Source organism: Mustela lutreola, chromosome 3 (genome assembly GCF_030435805.1).
Source record: "Mustela lutreola isolate mMusLut2 chromosome 3, mMusLut2.pri, whole genome shotgun sequence".
Classification (NCBI taxonomy): Eukaryota; Metazoa; Chordata; class Mammalia; order Carnivora; family Mustelidae; genus Mustela; species Mustela lutreola.
The window spans coordinates 185,504,763-185,524,838 of record NC_081292.1 but is presented as its reverse complement, the minus strand read 5'-3'; the positions used below and the strand labels follow the sequence as shown (position 1 = coordinate 185,524,838).

The following is a 20,076-nucleotide window of genomic DNA, read 5'->3' as shown; positions in this document are numbered from 1 at the left end:
TTGAACAACTCCATCAAATCCTCCCTGGGCGGAGCCTATGGGGCAAGGCTCAGAGACAGTCTCCTGGTCATCTGTGACTCCCTTACTCTTCTCACACTCAGAAAGCCCCGTGTACTAGGCGTGAACCATTGAGTAAACCAGACACAGAGATAAGCACCCAGCCTCGTACCGAGGGCAAATATCAACCCCCTCTCTAAATCTCCTCCTCCATGTTCACTGGGCATTCCTCTGAGCCTTTTTTAAAAAGCAGGAGCAAACTCAACCTGTAAAACTCCAAAGCAGAAGGCTTCTTTCCTTTCCACCTAGATTTTACCCTGGTCGTGTTCACCAAAATGCTTCCAGTGGAAAATGCTTCTGGCTTTGAGAAACAGGCTAGTTTTAAAGTGAGGAAAAAACATTTCTCTCTTAAATCATTGAGGACGATTTTCAACAAACCGTCACACCAGTAACAATCTGAAACACAGAAACTAGAGAGCATTTCTTTAAACGTTTCTATTCTTTAGTTGCCTCATTAAAGAAGAAAACCAATGCACTTAAGGTTTTTCTATAGATTTAAAAAAAAAATATTAAACAAAAAAATTATTTTAAGTGATTCCTACACCCAAATCTGTCATAAAATACAACTTAAGGGGGCACGTGGGTGGCTCAGTGGGTTAAAGCCTCTGCCTTTGGCTCAGGTCATGATCTCAGGGTCCTGGGATTGAGCCCCGCATCGGGCTCTCTGCTCAGCGGGGAGCCTGCTTCTCCTCTGTCTCTGCCTGCCTCTCTGCCTACTTGTGATCTCTCTCTCTGTGTCAAATAAATAAATAAAATCTTAAAAAAAAAAAATACAACTTAAGAGCCAAGTTCATTTATGCTGTGGGCTTAAGACAAAGGTCACCTTCGACAACTCTGACAGTGACTGAGGGATTGAGGAGAAGCGAGTTTCTTCCAAGTCTGTGGAAAGGGTGTATCTGGGTGGTTAGTATTTAGGATCAGAGGTCTGTTAGATAGTTAGTGCTGGAAGGACCTTTAAAGGCAATCAGCTTTAACCTCCCCGTTTTACAAATGAGAAGCTGACGAGTAGAGCCTGACATGGATCTCTTTCATAGCACCTGTACAGCTGGGACCCATGACTTCAGCAAACTCTAACTTCGATCAAATTGTTCCATACCTGGTTCTCGAGATAGTGAATCTCTTACTACACTATGAAGGGATTGAGATTACTTAATCTTAATTTCTGTCAGAGGCAGGTTCTATGCTAGGAAAACCTGTTTTTGTTTCTGAATGTGGGCCATGTTTCTAGTCTAAAGTCAACAGAGTTCTAGGAGGCTTTGCACCTCGGTAGTTATTCAAATAACTGGCACCTAAAGATGAAAGCTTCCTAATTATTATTAAATTTTAAAAATCTGATTTCTTTTCTCTCTTTTTTTTTTAAGATTTTATTTTTTTATTTGACAAAGAGATCACAAGTAGGCAGAGAGGCAGGCAGAAAAAAGAAAGGCAGAAGCAGGCTCCAAGCCAAGCAGAGAGTCCAATGCAGGACTTGATCCCAAGTCCCTGAGACTATGACCCAAGCCGAAGGCAGAGGCTTAACCCACTGAGCCACCCAGACGCTCCATAAATCTGTTTTTTTTTTCTAAATGAGTTAATCACACCTATAGCTAGGCATTATGTCCTATGACCTTAAAAACAACAACAACAACAACAAAATACCAGCAATAACCATTTGGGAGTATTTGAACTGCGTGGGCAGAAAATTGACCGAATTACTCAACTCTTGACCCAGAATACTTTGTTCTAGACTCCAGTTGATCAAACAAATGAAAATTTTGACACAAAGAGGCCCTGGTTGAAATGCTGACTGAACACACATACCCTGCATTATATTCCATGTCATCTCTGTATCCAATCTCTCCCTCAAGAGTCATAACATAAAATGCCAACACTTCGCTCCCAGGGTAGCTCACTGCACGGTTTTTATTTACATGTGCCGACGGGAGATCCAATTAGCTGGAGGTTTTAAACTTATGGGATGTTCTAGAGTGTTCAGAAACAAACTGACACACAGGCATATTTTCTCAGCCTCGCACATCTTTTACTTGACTGGGAGGAAGGAAAATCATTTGAGTCAAAAATCCAATTGTTAGATAGTGATTGGCGAGAAAGAGGAGAGGCTGATTCAGATACCAGAGTATTAAAAATAAGTATTAAAAATAAGGATCCTGCCCAGTTTTTACAACTGAGTTTACAACTGAGTTGGAAGCTGTCAGTTTGCACGAATCTAGCTACTTACCTGGATAGGTCTGCAAAGGCTGGCAATGCCACTCCCCAATGCCACGGCCATAGCAATAGCACTGGTACCTGACACCGTGCACATACTTCTCCCACGAATCTCCAATTTGATAAAATGTTCGGGTTTCTGAATCCTGGCATTGGTCTAAAATATATACAAAGTGAAAGAAGCGTCATCGAAGCGTCATCGAAGATGGAGAGCTACAAATCAAATTTCAGTGTGCTCCAGCAAGTGGGCAAGGGAGCATACATTCTTAGTTTCAATGGGAACTTGCAGGTGTCCTCACAAATATATGTGGTTACAAAATATTTTGTTCCTGTCTTTTACCTTACAGGATAGCTAGCAGTAAATAAGTACCCACTGGAAAAAATGTTTGGTCTTCTAAAAAGATAGTAGTTCTAAATAAAAATTTTGTAATTTAGATTTCAGGATATCCTGACATTCTGAATACCAATTTGAGAAAACTAACTTAGATATATTTTGCCAACATGAATGAAACTGACTTACCATTTGAATAGTAAGGACAAAATATCACTTTATATACCTCTTTAAATTTTGGAGTGCTTAGTTTTACATGTAAATGAATGAACTAGATTTTCACTATGAATACTTGCTGAGCAGCTTCTGAAAAGACCTCTCAGGACTCTGTCTCAGCTTTGATAATCTCAGGTCAAACAAACTCATCTGATTAGTTTGTTTTCTTAGTGAGCAACAGGTCTCTCTTAGTAAAGGAATATTAATGGGTTACCTTAAAGCTGGCCCACAGCTCTATTAGGGCTCAACCTTCACTATTTGCTTAGATCTATTATAGAGGGCAGCCAAGAAAAATACAGTCTTTGGAAGGAGGTATTTCCTGGCACGAGAATCTACACAGTCAGCAAAGGAAGGTTCTCCTTCATAACATGGATTCTCTTTATGATCCAGAGCCAAAGAACTGATTCTATTCTATTAAAATAAACCTGCATGTTACTAGACTCATAACAATAGATGACTACCAATATCAAGTTGATATACTGCGTCATGATTAGAGAAAAGATTTTACAAAGCTCTCGGCAACACACTGATCAAAGTCTGAAGTCATGAACTAGCTCTCCTTATCTGAAACTTGTTAACTAGTCCCAGCATCCAAAACCATCTAGAGACACGAAGGCTAATTACCAACGGGATCACACTTCCATCTTCCCCGGCCCTGACCAAAGCAGGTACAATTCAGCATGTGTCCCTCCTCATGACGTTTGTGGAATGTGTCATTCACGTTGTAAGTGATGTCATCAACAATGCACTGATCTGTTTAGGAAACAGTGGGGAGGTGAAGAGCTTTTTTAAGTTTCATGATGAAATTAAAAAATGTCATGCTTTTTTAAAAAAAAGATTGATCTATTTATTTTAGACAGAGAGCGCGCGCACGTGCTTGCATGCAAAAGTTGGGGGAGGGGCAGAGGGAGAGAGAGAGAGAGAATCTCAAGCAGATGCCACGCTGAGTGTGGAGCCTGATGCGGGGCTCAAATATACAACCCTGTGATCATGATCTGAGTTCAAATTAAGAGCGGGATGCTTAACCAACTAAGCCACCCAGGTGCCCCCAAAATACCATGCTATTCAAAGCACACAGTTGTTTCCACTAATTTATAACACCTCCCACTAAACTTACTATTCTCCTAGCATAGAACGAACACTTTATTAAAGCTTAGTCAGAAATACAATTTTTGGAAAAAATAATTCTTTCATAAACTCTTTCTTATAAACTTAAGTATCAGAGGTCAAAGTGCATACAGCTACAGAATGCGGTAAAAATGCCCTCCTGTGGAAAGGCAATTTTTGAACAAATGCATATTTCACTTCTGGAGAAGTTTTTGCTCCATTGATAATGTCCGTCAGATCTCTGCTTGCTCTGAGAAATTGGGAGGAAGATCAAACATACTTATGGAACACCCAACATGGTGTGATGGTCTGATCTTTGGAATAGCAGGGGTGGGGAGATACTTGGATATGGGAAATAGAATAACATCTATGGCGTTTGTGAAAGTAAAAAGAAAATTAGGGCAACTCTGTTCCTAACTCTCTGAGAAATCCTGAAAAAATTACTTTCCCCTTGAGGTCTCTCAGCTTCTTCATCTGGTAAGTGAAAAGTTAGTCTATATGTCTTTCTAGGGTTCCTTTCAGTTCGGCAACCTCATATGGAATTATTATTACTGGAGTGTGTTACTCACAAAAGGAGAACAAGTTCAGGCCAATGTCAACATACCAGTTACATGAACTATTTATTAGCTCAGAGTTCTACCTAAATCTTAGTTTTCAAGTCAAAGAAACAGAAGTACTAAAATGGCTTTAATAAATCATCATCTCTATTATATACTAGGATCCAAAGGGGAAAAAAATGCTCTGAGCAAAAGAAGTAAGTTTCTGTCACCTTCAGTTTGGACTCACAAAGGTCTCATGTCAGAACAGCAGAGTCTCAGGGCACCTGGGTGACCCAGTCCGTTAAGCATCTGCCTTCAGCTCAAGTCATGATCTCAGGGTCCTGGGATCGAGCCCTGCATCTTCTTCCTTTACTTCTGCCCCTCCCTCCACTTGTGCACGTACTCTTTCTCTCTCTCTCTCTCAAATAAATAAATAAAATCTTTTCAAAAAAATAGCAAAGTCTCTTTTCTTTAGAGAAATTATCCAATCTTTTCTAGATGTGACTCCAATAGCCTAATGAAAAGCTAAAAGGATCAGATGATTGTGTTCCAGCCTTTGGAGTCATCTTCTCAGCTCAGTGTAAGTACTCACCTCCTGGGAATGCCTCTGAATTTTAGAATTGCTTTGCCAGCTTTTCTCCACTGGCTATTGACATGAGAAGCTCAAGGTGTCCAGGAGACTCATGGCATGGCAATGCCTACTTCCTCTCCTACTTTGGTAAAGTACAAGTTTTCCCCTACAAACTTGGTCCTCTCAAAAGTTCTCATCAATGAGCTAGCATACCTCGGAGCTGGGAGTAGGCAACACAAGTCCATTCTCCACGACCATTCCCGACGCATGTGCACCTCATCATGTGACCCATATCGTGCTGTTTGTCCCACTGATCTCCAATGCGATACATGACCCCTTCATTGGTTGTGCAGATTTCCTCGTGCGCTGTGTGGAAATGGATGGAGAAATGATCACAAGACCTAAAAACATACACACTATTATCCGTCTAGCTTGGTTATCCTAACAACTCTCACTTGGAAAGCAGTCTGGTGTGCCTTAAAGAAGTCTCAGTGCTGCTGTGGGCATGTATGTGTAGAGTTTTGAGTCCTAAAGAGAGCAAACCTAGTCCAAAGGTGAAGTATGTTTTGGGGAATAATTGCAGGAAAGGTGAGGGCATGTTAAACCATGATAATACCTACACATGCACACAACGGGTCTGCAATGTTCTAGAAGACTGATGTTGACTTACTGCATCATAACTTTTTCTAGTTCTGCTTTATTCGATCCCAAAGGGAAACTATGTATTTGGGTAGAGAATTGCAAGGGAAAGCATGGTTTTCTTCTTAATCCAACAATCTATTTGTTGAAAAAATAAAAGTGAGTGTAAGTAGCGTTCTTGAGTTTCAGTGCCTTATACAGACACTTGATAACAGTGCAAGTGGGGTTCTCGATCAAATGTAACTTGTGGGGTTCTTGAGATTTGAAAACAAGAGGTTTTGGTATTGGCTTCCCTTTCACCATTCATACCAACTATATCCCTCTTGAAACCAGAAAAGATCCCATACTTTTCAGAAAACATAGAGTTTGGGCCATTTTGGTATTTCATAAGTGAGAGAATGTATTCTAGTTGAGCCACGGTTAGGTGTAAATATAGTAGGACTGTGACTACAGCAGTTACACATGAAATGTGTTAAGATACTCAGCTATGTGTTCCTTACAAATGACAAACTTGTGAAAAATGTGCATTTCCAGATGTCTTAAAAAGTGTATTTAATTATTTATATATTTTGGATATTAAATTATATCAAAAGGATTTTATGATTACATAAATAAATATATACTAAATAAAATATATATTATATATACTATACATATATAATATACATACCATTTATGTAATAATATATACACTTACACAGATATATAAGTATACCTCATGAAGTTTTGTGCTGTCTGAAAATTAAGACTGAATGGGCGAACTGGGAGTAAACTGGACACTCTTCTTCTGTCTTACAACGTAAGTGGATGCCTAAAGGGCTTCATCTTACCAGCCATGGGGCAGAATCCAAACTTCTGGTCAGCGTCGTAGTTGGGCGTGGTTCCACACCACTTCATGTTGTCCCTCCTGCCCTCGGAAGTACAGTCCGTGTAGTTGTGGTTGTTGTACAAGAAGGGGAAGTGGCACAAGGCACCATTGGAGTTCCCACCTCGAGTCTGAACCAAAACTGCCCAGAAGAGGACACAAATAGGAAGACGAGCATTACAGCGGAGCACAGCGGGGTGCAAGGACAGGAAGGCTCCGAGCAAGCCGGGGTTCTGGAGCTAATTCACAGGGAATCCACCCCCCGAATCAAGAAGGCCTGATCACAGAGCTGTAGGCTGCCTTAGCGATTCCTCCTTCTTCCTTCAAAACAGACTTGAATCCCTTCTCATTTTCCCAGCCCAAAGAGAAAAGATCAAATGGTTGCTGGGAATAAAACAGTTTTAACCAGAAGAGCAGCAGAGGCTCCAAGGCGTCCATCCTGTATATTCTTGAGCCCTGTGGGATCGCCTATGGATTTTAATATACTGTATCTTTAATCACATCAGAATCCCAACTGGGTCAAATAGAATTGACCTGGAGGGCTTTCCACTGGGTGTCATTTCCCAGGAGGACTGGAGAACCAGGAAGGGTCTTCAGCGGCTAAGTTAGCTTCACGTCTCTTGGGTTCAAATGGAACAAAAGTACTACTTCTTCGGCAGCCTCAAGATGAACGGCTGGAAGCCTGGCCAATGGAAATAGGAGAAATGGCTTTTTCTCACTGCTCTGTTTCCCCCTGGGGAGACTCACCGGTGTGGTCTGTACAGAAGGAGTATTTCTGGTCTTGCTCATAATTGGAGGTGGTGCTGCACCACAGGTGGCCGTCCTGCCGCCCTTCCGTGGTGCAGGAGTAGAATGTTCTGCCGTTGTAGGTGAACGGTAGGACACAAGGCTCCCCATTGGAATTGCCACCGTAAGTCTGGGTGACGGCTACAAGCATAACCAAAAGGCTCTCGGTAAATAAGTCTGCATTTATGTCTCACCAGGAGCTGCTTCTTCCTAGCTTAATTGAGACGGAGCGTGTGCCCTCAAGCTACTAGTAGAGATCACCACCTAGTTAATGTCAGCCAAAACATGTTACTCAGGAACCCTGACCTTTGTGCCTAGAGGGATGCCTGAGTTCTTTTGCCCATGTCCTTTGTTGCCACCTTGGCTGTTATGCCTCAGTTTCCCCATTTGTAAAGGTATATTAATACAGGTTCATTAAGAATGCTGCTTAAGGTATACTGGAGGGATACAGACGACACTGTTGGTGCCTTAATAAACACATGAGGTTCTTCTAGGGAAAAGTCAAGTGTCCTGAACGTTCCTATTATCATTGCTACCACGTTCTAGCCCAGAGACAATGCATTAGGTTGTTGAGGGAAGTTTACACTTGCGAAGCTCCAGAAATTGGCGATTTAGAGTTTACAATATGGTTGATTTGCTATTCAGAAGGCAACCCTCTTGTTACAACATTTTAGACAAATAAAGATAATACATAGCAGCTGAATTCCCACTACAGGAAAGAAACTACATAGATTAAAAACATTAGAAGAAAATATATGAAATGCCAACCCTGGTTGTTATCACAGGGTGGAAAGATTATAAGCTTTTCTGGTTTGTTTTTACTGTTTCTCTCTTTCTCTCTTTCTTTCTTTTTTGGTAGATGAATGTATTGCCTTTCAAAAATTAAGTAATAAGAAGTTATCAGTACTATTTTTTGAAAAGTCAATGCAGACCTGTCTCTTGGCAGCTGACTCCATTGCCCAGGCAAGTGCAAAGCATTTGCTTATTTCCTTGTGTCTTCAGCCACTGCATCCCCACAGAGTAAACCACACCACTGTCTGTGACACAGTGGCCGTACGGAGCAGGTTGGGGGTGAGGCTGGGGCTGGTAAATGGCCGTTCGGACATCTGTGAAGGGGCCAGATCCTAGGAGCATGAGAAAAGGCAGTTAAAAACCCGGATAAGAGAAAACAAATAAACTCTTCTGGACTTGGGATCCTCAGGGTCCCACACAGATCACTCTGAAATCCATGGTGTTACTGACCTGGAACTGGAAAGAAATGCCCCTCCCTTTCTGCATTAGCTTCTACACTCAGCCTAGGAAATAATCTGTAGGAGTCCACCAAATGGTCTCCATCTTCCAGCTCATCTGGAGCTATTGGGATTTCTAAATCCCAGACATTATCCTGTCAGTCAACAGAGCAGATGCCCTCAACAATTCCGCACTCGCTCCGGGAAGCTCATGGTGCTCTCCTTCATAATCCTCCACCACAAGTTCCTTCCACTTCCTTCTTTGCTCTATGCCTCATCTCCCCAAGCCCTCATGTACTCTGTGCTGTCTTCATGCCTCAACCTTCTTCTCACCCTTGCTCTCTTAGCAGCTCCCATAAGTTCAATATCACTGAACATTTCTCTTCCCAGTATTGTTTGTGAGAAGTGCCTACCACTCTGTATGAGACCTATGGTCATCTGTTTAATTCTGAGCTCATCAGAGAATACCCCAGAATTCTCTAGAAGTTGCCCCTCCTTCCACATTTTGTTCCTCCCAAGATTATTTGGGAATTTGCTTGTTGTGTTTCTAAAACCAATCAATCCTCTTAACATAGCTTTCCTTTCAGAGTAAGACAACAGAATATGTTGATTTTTTTAAGATTTTGGAAATCTGTTCTTCCAAAGACCAGGCCTGCAGAAGAGTCAGAACTGACACCAGGATAATGGGTAGATTGAATTCACCATCTACCTAAGTGTTGCTCAACATGAGAACCCAAAGACACTGCACAGATGACTGGTCCCAACGCCACACCCATGGGGGAGATGGCATTTGTATTAATATACTCCACTGAAGAGGTACAATGCAAGGCAACGTAAAGATCCTACAGGAGGATGTTCCACATTTTTTTAATCCCAGTGTTTATCAACCTTTTTGAATAACAGAAACTTTTCCGTACACTATTCATAATATTAATAGAAATAGACAACATTTATTGAATCTTTACCCCTTCAAACCCCAACTACCCTCTCAAACTATTTCAGGAGATTGATATTTGTATTTGTTTGTTTCTTTGGATGACAGTAATTTCACTGATAATAATCAAATAACTCAAAGAGACTATCAAATCTAATCTTGTTCACCTTCAGAAGTGCTCAGAACAAGATGAAAACTCATCAAAAGGAGAAAAATCTAAATAAATAATAAATATTTTTAGCTAAATGACTGACTGATAAAGGGCTAAGCAACAAGGCTAGTATATTATGTAGTGAAAACCTGATGAGAACATATTAGGAATGGTAGCAAGTACACACCCTCGAGTGTCCTATTTCTGTCTTCAGACTCTTACAAAACAAGCTACAATGCAAAGATCTCATTCTTGCACTAGAAGTAATAAAAACTTCTTTTTTTGTTGTTTTAAATGCTTAGACATTGTGTCATTCATTCTCATCTCTAGGCATCCTCTGAATTTCTCAAATTGTGAATGCCAATACATGAAGAAAATGATTGTGCATTATTTTATGGAATGCAACAAAGTCTGCTGGAGCATGGAAACCACACATAAAGGATTGTTTCCACTGCAAAGAGAGCTGAATGTCAGGACAAGGAAATATATTCCATTTTGCAAAAGAAGAAATGTACTTCTTTCCCTTGTCCTAGCAGAAGAATCATGTAGTCATGTAACTCACCATAACTCCTTCATTCCCATTAAAATCCCTTTTAGGTATTAAAAATGCATCTGCATGGGAATGTGTATGGGTGAGTATATATCTCCATAGAAATTGTGTAGGTTTTATAATATTAGCATTTCCTTAAAGGTCCGTTTACACTCTTAGGGCTAAAACTGCTTCCACCTTCCCAAGATGTTTATTCTAATTTTTATTTAAATTTAAAAACTGATACTAAACAAAGTCTTAACCAACATCTGTAAATGAACTCAGATGTTTAGCAGAAACCCAGCAACTCATCCTCAAATGGCAGGTCAAAGGAATGATGGATTCGCAGAAATACGTTTTGAAATGACTTCCTGTTTCCGGCCCCGCTAGCTCTGCGCCTCACCAGTGGATGTCGTCTGCACAGACGCGTGGCGTTCGCACTTCCACTCCCCTCGGCCGTTGCCCGTGCAGATGCACTGGAGAAGGTTCCCCCGATTATCCTTCTTGCTCCAAGAATCTCCAATTCGGTAGGATGTCCTGGTGTCCTGATCATTGCAGCGGTCTGTTTCAGAAAGGAAGCATTTAAATATGCAAGTCAGGTCAAGTGGAGGCAGAGGTGGGGGGGGTAGGCGGGGAGGCAGGAGGGTAGACCCCAAAAGAAGGTCATGGTTTAAAGTTTGGTGAGTTCTATTTTGGTGATATGTTTATACATAATCCTGGTGTCACAGGATTCCATTTGTTCCTGCAGAAAGGGAGATGTGTGATTTTGGATGATTTAGTCTTGTTTCACTTCTCTGTCTGCCAAAATACTTTTTCGTCGTCTTTCATTTGTTAATTTAAAAAAAAATTGTTTTCACATTGGTCCTTTGATCAAATTCATTCTTTGGCTCTCTTTTTTCCCCTCTCTTTCCTTCCCAGGCTCTCCCTGTTTTCTCCTGGTGATTACTACATGACTGTCCTTTCGAAAGGGGTCCCTCATTAGAAATTAAGAAACAATAGAGGCAATTAGGTTTCGAAAGGTATCCCCCAATTCCCTAAAGAAGCTATAAAAAGATAACAGCATCTCTTTCTTCATTTGCTTTGTAAGAAAATTCAGGAGACTACCACTCCTTTGACTAAAATTTCTCTTCTCTCCTTTCTCAAAACACACCTACTTAAAATCATCAATAAAATGTTTTTTTTTTTTAATTGCTCAGTGGAATGGTAAAAGCTAAACTGCCATCAGTCTATGTGTTCAATTATCTGGCAAATAGATGGTTTCAGTCATAATCCAGTTTTGCCCATATGCTACAGTGAAAGAAGGAAGGATCTGATTTGTGTATGAATCAGAAAGTCATTGCCCTGGATGAGAGAAAATAATTAGATGGTTGAAGTAAGTCTACACAAATACACACCCACATTGATCTATCACCAGAAGGGAGGTCTGGATGAAAATATTATGGCTGCTTACAGCTTTTCCCCAAATCCCCAACTAGAAGGATGGTCTTCACTGAACCCCCATAGCACATTTTCAATATTCGTCTTGAAGCCCTTAATACTGGACCTTGTGGGAGAGGAATACATCTAAGCCTTTCTCATCTCCCTGACCGACTTACTAAGTACTCTTTGGAGGCTGGGCTAATGTCCAGTTCAGTTTTGTGGTCCTATACAGTCTCATACACAGTAGGGACTCACAAAATTTTATGGAATGAATGAATTTGCTTTGAGGAACTTTTCTCAAACTTGTTATTAGAAGAGCTTTGAATAATAGATGAGGGTTTGAGTAATTGCCACCAAGGTCTTGAAAGTCTGATGATCATAATAACATTTTAAATGCAAAAGATCTAATGAGCCAGCAAGTTTCTGGGAAAGACTCTGTCAGAATTATTATCACTTTCTGTGAAAGACTTACTTTTTTTATTAGCAAAGAACTCAAATTTGGATGATGAACTTTTTAAGATAAATACTTTAAACTCAATAAAGAAAATAGGTTCAATGTATTTAGATTTGATTTAGGATTTATTTGCAACACCAATTGTTAATGGCTGTTTTGCTTCAGTAAATTCTATAGTTGCTACTGGTTTGAAAGTTCAAAAAAGGAGCCTTGGGTCTCCAAAGCAACATGGGCCCAGAGGCAAACTTGGCAGGAACAGAAGAGGTACCAGAAGCCAGCTTCTTTATGGCACTAATAAGCCTATATCGAAGTTTTGGGTAAGAGACACTGTCTTGAACCCCAGGTAGTCACATAATTTTAACCTGTAAGTACTTTTTATTTTTATCAGTTTTGTCAATGAATATGCCTTATTTAAGTTTCAAACAGAGAAGGAGACCTAAGACTTCAGAGCTTTGCCCCATTCTGTCAAAAGTATCAACATACCCAAAGAGGTCTTTGCATGTTATTTTAATTATTTCTTTGGTCTTAATACTTGGAAAAGAGCTCAGTGATACTTTAGATCAAACATTTGCAACTAATCTTCAAGTCCACAACACATTTGGCCTTTGAATGAATGTTTGGGTTCTTTCTTAGCAGCGGATAGCCTAAGACCTTATTAAAGGTCTTTTCTTTGAAGAAGCAGAATAAATTGATGGTGGATTTTTCTTGACGTCCAAATGTTACAAAAACCTGCTGGTGTATCAGGTGTGTGCCAAGTGACAGCACATTACAAGTCTCTCTAGGAATCCAGAAAACAATACCTGGCCTCATCTTGAGCATAAAGAGCTAAAACATACTTCTAGAAGTACAGGTGATACGTCCACTGCCTTCTCCCAGACAAGTACAATCCACCATCATCCAGCCTTGATATGGCTTTTCCCAGGTCTCTCCAACGACGTAGGAAGTCCCAGCAGCGTGATCAAAACATTTCTCAGCTGTAGGGAAATTTGGATGAAAAACAGGAAAAAAAAAAAGTTATTTTGAACTGTGCAGTTTCCTTGTAATTTAAAGTGTATCGTGTAAGCAAAAATCCAGCCGCATTTTTTTTTTAAGTGGTACTCTGTTCAAAAAGAAAGGCACGCCCTGTAACTAAGCACACAGTAAGTAACCAAAGTGAAAGAAAGATCAAGCCAACTCGGCAGGCAGAATTCCTGTTCTCCTAATAAGTACATGGACTGGGTACATTCAGCTAGGACCACTGTTCACACCATTACTGGGGCGCAAACGATGCATGTATATGTTCGTCTGAGGGAGACTGCACAATTCTAATCTTAATTATAAATGCGTAAAAAAACAAGACAAAGCTGTCGAAACTTTGATTTCTGGAAAAACAGCTACAACATAAAGCAAAATAAAAGCCTTTGAATTCACGAACAAGAAGTAAACACAGTACAAGTTATAGACAGAAACTCAGATTTGTGTTTATAGAATCCAACTGAACACTGAGGTTAAAGCAGCTCAAAAATTTTCATTGTGAAGAAAAAAATCCCTAAGGTGTGACAGAGAACACACAGCACTGTTTCGGTCCAGCATGTTCCAAGAGAGCAATATGTCAAAAGCACCACTGCGGGCTCTTGGGTGGCTCAGTCGATTAAGCATCTGCCTTGAGCTTAGATCATGATCCCAGGGTCCTGGGATCAAGTCCTACAACAGGCTTCCTGCTCAGTGGGGAGTTTGCCTCTCCCTCTGCCCTTTTTCCCAACACCAGTTCTCACACATACTCTCTCTCTCAGATAAATATATATATATATATTGTTTTTCCTTTCAAATAATTTACATCTTGACCAAGGGGAAATCTGAGACCAGGTATCAGACAAAAGAAATGACTTTTTCCTAAATCTTTCAATTCTATCTTGTGCTTTTGAAACAAAATTAAGACTTCCATCAATGCTTAGTACTTTCTGATCTGATTCCTCCAGGACTTCAGGACTATGAAGAATCCTAATCCTTTAGGATTATAAACTATTTCAGTATTTGAAAATTTCCATTTCATTCTTTTTTGAATTGGAATCCGGATCTTGTGGCCACGTGGCTTTGGGTTGACCCAGCACCGTGACTGTGCCTCCCCACGTCTCACTCATCTCTCAGAGACACACACCTATGGGCTTGCAGGTCCATTCTCCCTTCCCGTTGCCAAGACACACACACTCCAGCATGTAACCACCAGTCTCATGCGGTCTTCTCCAGGTGTCCCCAATCTTGTAGGACTGACCCCCTTCGTGGCAACGGTCTGTTCAAAACAAAAAGCAAATGTTAGAAACAGAGACAGAGAATATTAAAAAAAAAAAAAAAGAAAGAAAGAAAGAAAGGAAAGATCTCATGTTCCACCCCATGTGCTAAGCAGGTACTTGGGTTAGACAAAGTGAGCACACAGAGGACAGCCTTCCCATCAGAGGCAGGGGAAAAGTTAATAGGGCTGGTCATTTTGGGTCATTCAATTAAATGTCTTGTTTAAGCACGATGGGAAATCACACAGAAAACTGAATGGCAAAGCAAGAGGTTATACATCCTGGTTCCTCAGAGAGATCACAGAAAATTGGGTCCTAAAGCAGCAGGAAAGAAAAGCTGGCAGGGACCCCCTCTCCACAGTCACAGCAGGGTGAGCCTGACTGAATGAAAAGGCCACCTCACATTGGGCATAGCTTTCCAGCCTTCTGGAGTGGGAGAGCCCATATTTTACCAGAGGTTAAAAATGTCATATTGGAGGATATCAAACAGATGTCTACCTCCCAGGTAAGGACATCTGGGTACTCTTCTAAGCTGTTTAACACAGTGGCACATCCAAAGGCTGAATGCCCACAAGACTACAAACACTATGGACCACGGACTCTTCAGCCTGCCAACACACTTGAATAAACCCTAATGTTAAATATGGGAAAAGCTGATTGGGTCTGTTCACAAGGGACTGCTTTGTTCTTTTGGACAGAAGCCTTTCAAGTAACTTACACTTAAAGGCTGGATTAAACAAACGAAATGCTTTGTTCATAGGGTCACTGGTAATACAGTGAATCACAGTGGAAAGTTGCCTTGACTAAACTAGAATTGATGAGAGTCAGCACAGTGCCCAAAGGTCCTTGGAAACACTAGTAGGCTAATCATTCCATATTTCCCCTGAGGACAGAGAGATTAGCTTCCTGGGTAAAAACTATAGGTTTCAAAGAAACCAGACTATATCCATGAGACGGCAACAGGTCTCTCACTCACAAGCAAGAGACGACCACGGAATGGCTAATTCACTCTTCCAGACCATCTTCCTAATCACTGCACATAATCACTTAATCAGTCTGGCTTGATTATAAATAATGTAATATAAATATAAATTTATATTTAAACGAGGTAATATAAAACGGACAACTCCTCGGAACATTTCTTACTGAAATGGAACTCCAGAGATTCCCTTGGTACTCCTAACTCCATACAGACTGCTTCCCCCTGTGCACAGAACCATCCTCCAGAAGCACAGGGACCAGGTGGGTGACCACAGAAGAGCAACTGGTCCCCTGGGCATAAACCAGTCATGCATAACAGAAAGTGACAGCAAAGGCGATGGAGAAAGTCACATATACGCTATCTTGGCATCAGCTCACACGATGTCTTTCTTACTTGCAATGGTGCAGCTTATTCGCCCTCGCCCGGCTCCAATACAGGTACAGTCCCAGATCATGGAGTCCTTAGGTCGCTCGTAAGTGTCCCCCACTCGGTAGGTGTTCCCTGTGTACTTGTCAAAGCAAGTCTCTTCAGCTGAGGAGACAAGGGAAGTCCATGAGAGCCTCAAGTCCGGAAAAGCTTTTCTATCCCACTAATCCCTTCAAAGAAACACTCACAGTCTTCCGTTCTGGGTAGCATGGTACAACCAAGTATGTAACAAACTTAAACGGGAGATCTGGATTCTACCCCAGGCTTTAGCAAAGCTCAGCTTTCGAATTTTGACCAGTTTTCCACTTTTTTGGTAAGTGAATTTCTATTGTAAAGGATTCTCAGGACCTTAGGAAAAAAACCTACTTTAGGACTGGCTAGACTGTGAAGGAAGGTTTCAGATTCTGATCTCTGACTCAGATGGTCAAACCGAGGTCCACATGAAAAGCAAACAATCTGAAGAGCCCCACCGTCCACCAGGTACTGTCATTTCTTAATGCTACTATTTCCATTCTAGCCTCATCAGGGCTTCTCTGGAGGAGGTGCTGTCATTACAAGAGAAACAGAACAATGGTCCTAAAAGAACAGGCACTTTGAAGTAAGTGGTTAGTGGTTTTCTTTGCAGCTGACAAATCACTTCACAGTTTAGTGCCCAAAGAGTTTTCCTGGCCCATAATCTTACAGTTTAAGCTCTGAAATTCCTTTCTAATAAATTAAAATTTTATAAGCAATTTTTTTGGAGGAGAACACAAAATTTGTCCTTTTCTCTTCAATGGTTTTAGGACAATAAAACAAAAAGAAGACTCGGAACTACTTTGGGACACACTGGTTCTTTTGATGTAAAGGTAGAAGCGACATGCAGAAGGCAAATAGGAGAACTTACTAACAGTTTTTAAAGAGGAAACGACAGATAATTCTATTGGGAAAATTTATAACCAATGCTAAGTTTAATTATCAGGCACCAGTTCTCCATATATTCAAAGATACTAACTGCCAGGCTCCCACCACTTACGTTCAGGTTTGCTCTCGCAGTTAAAGCCTCGGCTCCCTCCATAACAGGTACAAACCAAGGCATTTCCCAGGTAGGTCCGCTCCCACTGTTGATTTATCTGATAGTGTTTTCCATTGTCGTAACAACCAGCTATAAATGATTGAAGAAAAAAAATAATTACATCTGCATCTTCTTTTTCCAAAGTATGGAATTTTCGTGCACAACTAAACTGATGAGATTAAGCAACAACCCTAGAAAAATAACTTAATCATGAGAACATCAGAATTAAAAAGAGTACTCCACGAAAATATATAGAAATTAGCTATCTAAAGAGTTAACCATAATTTGTACACACAGATATTTAGGTATTCCTTTCTTTATTTTCTTTTAACTTAGATAAATGTTATTTACAATGATATCATTTCCATCGGGCCAAGGGTCTCCATCAAAGGAACAGAAACATTTTGAAAAGCAGATACCTGGATTACTTTTAAAAATATGCAAGGACCTTCAATGCTTTGGGCGGGGGGAGGGGGGGGCGCAATAAATCAAAACGGACTTTAAGCAGTTTCCTTTAGCCAAGGCTAAGGGAGGGTGTGTCTTTGCAAAACTGGAAGAGGAATTCCGATCTCAGTTCTTGGAGAAGTATCCCGAAGGGCCCCAAGGCACTGTGAACCAATTACAACTCTTCAAGTTAGTTAGGAACCACAGAGCTATGGAGCCACCCTCCTCCCACCCCCATTTAAAAAAAAAAAAAAAATAGCCAATGGTTTAGTAACAAAGAAAAGCCGAGACTTAAGAGCCGCACTAATCCCAAATGGAAAGTCTGAAGGCATACATCACTTCCCTCTTTAAAGTAAGCTTGGATGAATGCATAGGAGGACGACTTGAATAAGCGGAGTTGACAAGGGCGCCGCGGGACATCGCAAAACCCCTGTCCTCCAATGCCTGCGTTTATTCTAAGGCTCTCCAAACTAGCCTGCTCCAGCCACGAGCCTTTTGTGTCCTGAGCCGGTCGCCCTCATTAAGGCGTGCACACGCGCCGCACACGCGCGCGCTCAGAACTTCAGCCCAACTTTGGGTGGCCTCGGGTCCCATCCCCGCGACAGCCGGTTTCAGCCCGCGGTCAGTACTCACGCTTGCTCTGGCTGACAGCCACGGGGCTCTGGGGCTGAACGATTTGCTGAGCCTGCCTCTTGCTCTTCGAGGCTCCGGTGGGGGGCACCGCTGTCCCCAGGGACAGGACGGCCAGCAGCAGCAGCCGGGGCCCCGGACCCCTGAGCATCTTGAGACGCGGTGCGGGAAGAGACACCCTCACCAGAAGGCAAGTTGCCACCAAGTTTGGCTCCCTTTGCAACCTGCGGGAAGACGCGAGTGGATGCCCCCAAGAAAGCGGGGGCCAGGGGACGGGGAAGGGGACGACTGGAGGGACAGAGGGGAAGAGGACGAGGGAAGTTCTGGTGCCGGTCCCCTCTCCCGCGCTCGCGCCTGGGGCTCCCTCTCTTCCCCCTGCAGAGCGCAGCCGGCGCGGGCGGCGCAGTCCCGAGCGCCGGGGTTTATATGGGACGGTCCCCTCCCGCCCCCCGCGAGGCCCCGGGCGCCGCGGAGGAGGGACGGCCCGGCTCCCCCCACCCTCGGGCCGCCGCCGCCGCCGCCGACCGCGCGCGGATTGGCCCGGGCTCCGGGTGACGTCAGGGGGACTGTGGGTTCGCTGCGAACAAAAGAGATGCTGATCGCCCGCCAGGATTGGGGCTGGAGAACTTTTTTTCGGTTTCCTTTGCGGTCGTCAAACTTTCTTGGGGCTGAGGGGGAGGGATGGGAAGCGGCTGCAAAGGGGTGGACTGGGAGGAAAGGGAGGGGCTGGAGTTGTGCGACGCGAAGGGGTTTGCAGGACCCCCGCACACCCCCCCCCACCCCGGTTTTCCTTTCCTTTCCTTTTTTACTGGGGACTAGGGCAGTTGAGGAATTGCGTCACCTCTGGGGGTGGGGGGAAAGTCTGCACACTGGAGTGGTTTTTGGGGGGGAGGAAAAACCATAAAGTAGCCACCACCTTGCAGCTGTAGGAATGTAGACTTCGCAGTCCCAGGGCGGGGCTGGCTCTCCTCCGGCTCCCTTTCTTTGGTCTAATGTGCACGGACTTGGGACTCACTTTCTTTGCCTTCACAGCTTCCCGTTCCAGACCTCTCCCCTGCTGAACACTGTACCTCCCCGGCTCTGAGGAAGGGCTAGTTGGGGAACAGGGAAGAAAGCGATTTTTTTTTTTTTCATGAGCTTCTACTAAGTCTCTTTAATGAGCTTCTACTAAGTTCTGCTTGGAGGATCTGGGGGGAAATTCAAAGAACTGGTTTTCTTTTTGGAGGGACAAAGCAGCAGTTTGCTTTTTAAAATGTGCAGGAGACTGTCCTCGGGATGGGCTGCCTGTTGCCACTCAAAGCGCGATCAGTCGTGGACGATCTGAAACCTGGGAAGTTGGGCCGGCCGTAGAGAGAGAAAGGTCTTCATGTCGTTGCCCACGGTCACCATTCCCGTGACACACAAAGCAGAGATCTTGGTGACTCACTAAAAGCTAAGAAAAGACCATGTACAGCCTTCCTTCCCATAGTCTCTTCCAATTTAAGTATATGTGCTGCCGAAGCGAGCACCCCATAGTCCCTTCCTTGCTTTTATGTGGCATTTTCATTTGGTAGACATCAGTTTCATCACAATGCCCTTCCTCAGCCTCTGCTGCCAATTTTCTTTTTCTTTCTTTCTTTTTTTTTTTTTTTTTTTTAAATACTTCCATTGTTTTGTATTCCAAGAATGTGGAAAGTTCCCATTTAAGGTTTCTCCCTCTTTCTCTCTAAATGCAGGGGGTTGAAAGGGAATCTGAGCAGACTCAGAACATTTTAGCAACTCATCACATCAGTCTGTTTTCAGACAAACACAAGTCACACTTTAAAAAGATCTTCAAGATGAGGACTCCACAATTTTCTTCCGCAACTCCCACGAGACCCCAACTCAAAGCTCTGCCTTCCAGTTATGTTAGTGGTACAGACCTCTTGTTTCCTTTGAGAACCTATGAAAGCTGCTGGCAAAATGTTTATTTTTCTGCATGTACTTGTTTTCTCCAAAAGTTCCACCTCCAGTAACTGCCACAGGGTAAAGAACTCTATGGTCTACAAAATGGCCAACACATCAAAGACACAAAATAACATTTGTTTTTATCAATGCACGGAGGGGAAAAAAAAACCCACAGCAAATATAAGTTTCTAACAAATAGTATAAAATAACTTCATGAGTAATCTGTGACCAACATTTCAAGTTGAGAGAGTGCCATGGATTTCCCCAAATTTAGAGTCCTGTCTGGGTTAGAGGTTTTTTGTTGTTGTTGTTGTTGTT

The 20,076-nt window shown here is 42.4% G+C and overlaps 1 protein-coding gene across 12 annotated transcripts in view; it reads right to left on the bottom strand.

The window, feature by feature from the left end:
- FN1 (fibronectin 1) overlaps nt 1-18,260 on the bottom strand; it is a 66,216-nt gene extending 47,956 nt beyond the window's left edge. For 6 of the 12 annotated variants that reach the window (XM_059168111.1, XM_059168117.1, XM_059168113.1 and 3 more), the window contains exons 1-12: nt 17,836-18,130; nt 16,720-16,848; nt 15,675-15,812; nt 14,170-14,301; nt 12,869-13,006; nt 10,563-10,721; nt 8,249-8,440; nt 7,278-7,457; nt 6,496-6,672; nt 5,240-5,392; nt 3,434-3,562; nt 2,276-2,419 (exon numbers count right to left, since the gene is read on the bottom strand). In XM_059168111.1, the coding sequence (XP_059024094.1) occupies nt 2,276-2,419; nt 3,434-3,562; nt 5,240-5,392; nt 6,496-6,672; nt 7,278-7,457; nt 8,249-8,440; nt 10,563-10,721; nt 12,869-13,006; nt 14,170-14,301; nt 15,675-15,812; nt 16,720-16,848; nt 17,836-17,983 (1,819 nt within the window). In that variant the 5' untranslated portion in view covers nt 17,984-18,130. Of the gene's footprint in view, nt 1-2,275; nt 2,420-3,433; nt 3,563-5,239; nt 5,393-6,495; nt 6,673-7,277; nt 7,458-8,248; nt 8,441-10,562; nt 10,722-12,868; nt 13,007-14,169; nt 14,302-15,674; nt 15,813-16,719; nt 16,849-17,835 lie in introns of all 12 variants that reach the window. The other 6 variants (XM_059168121.1, XM_059168119.1, XM_059168112.1 and 3 more) reach the window with 5 other exon arrangements.
- Between the last annotated feature and the right edge of the window lie 1,816 nt (nt 18,261-20,076).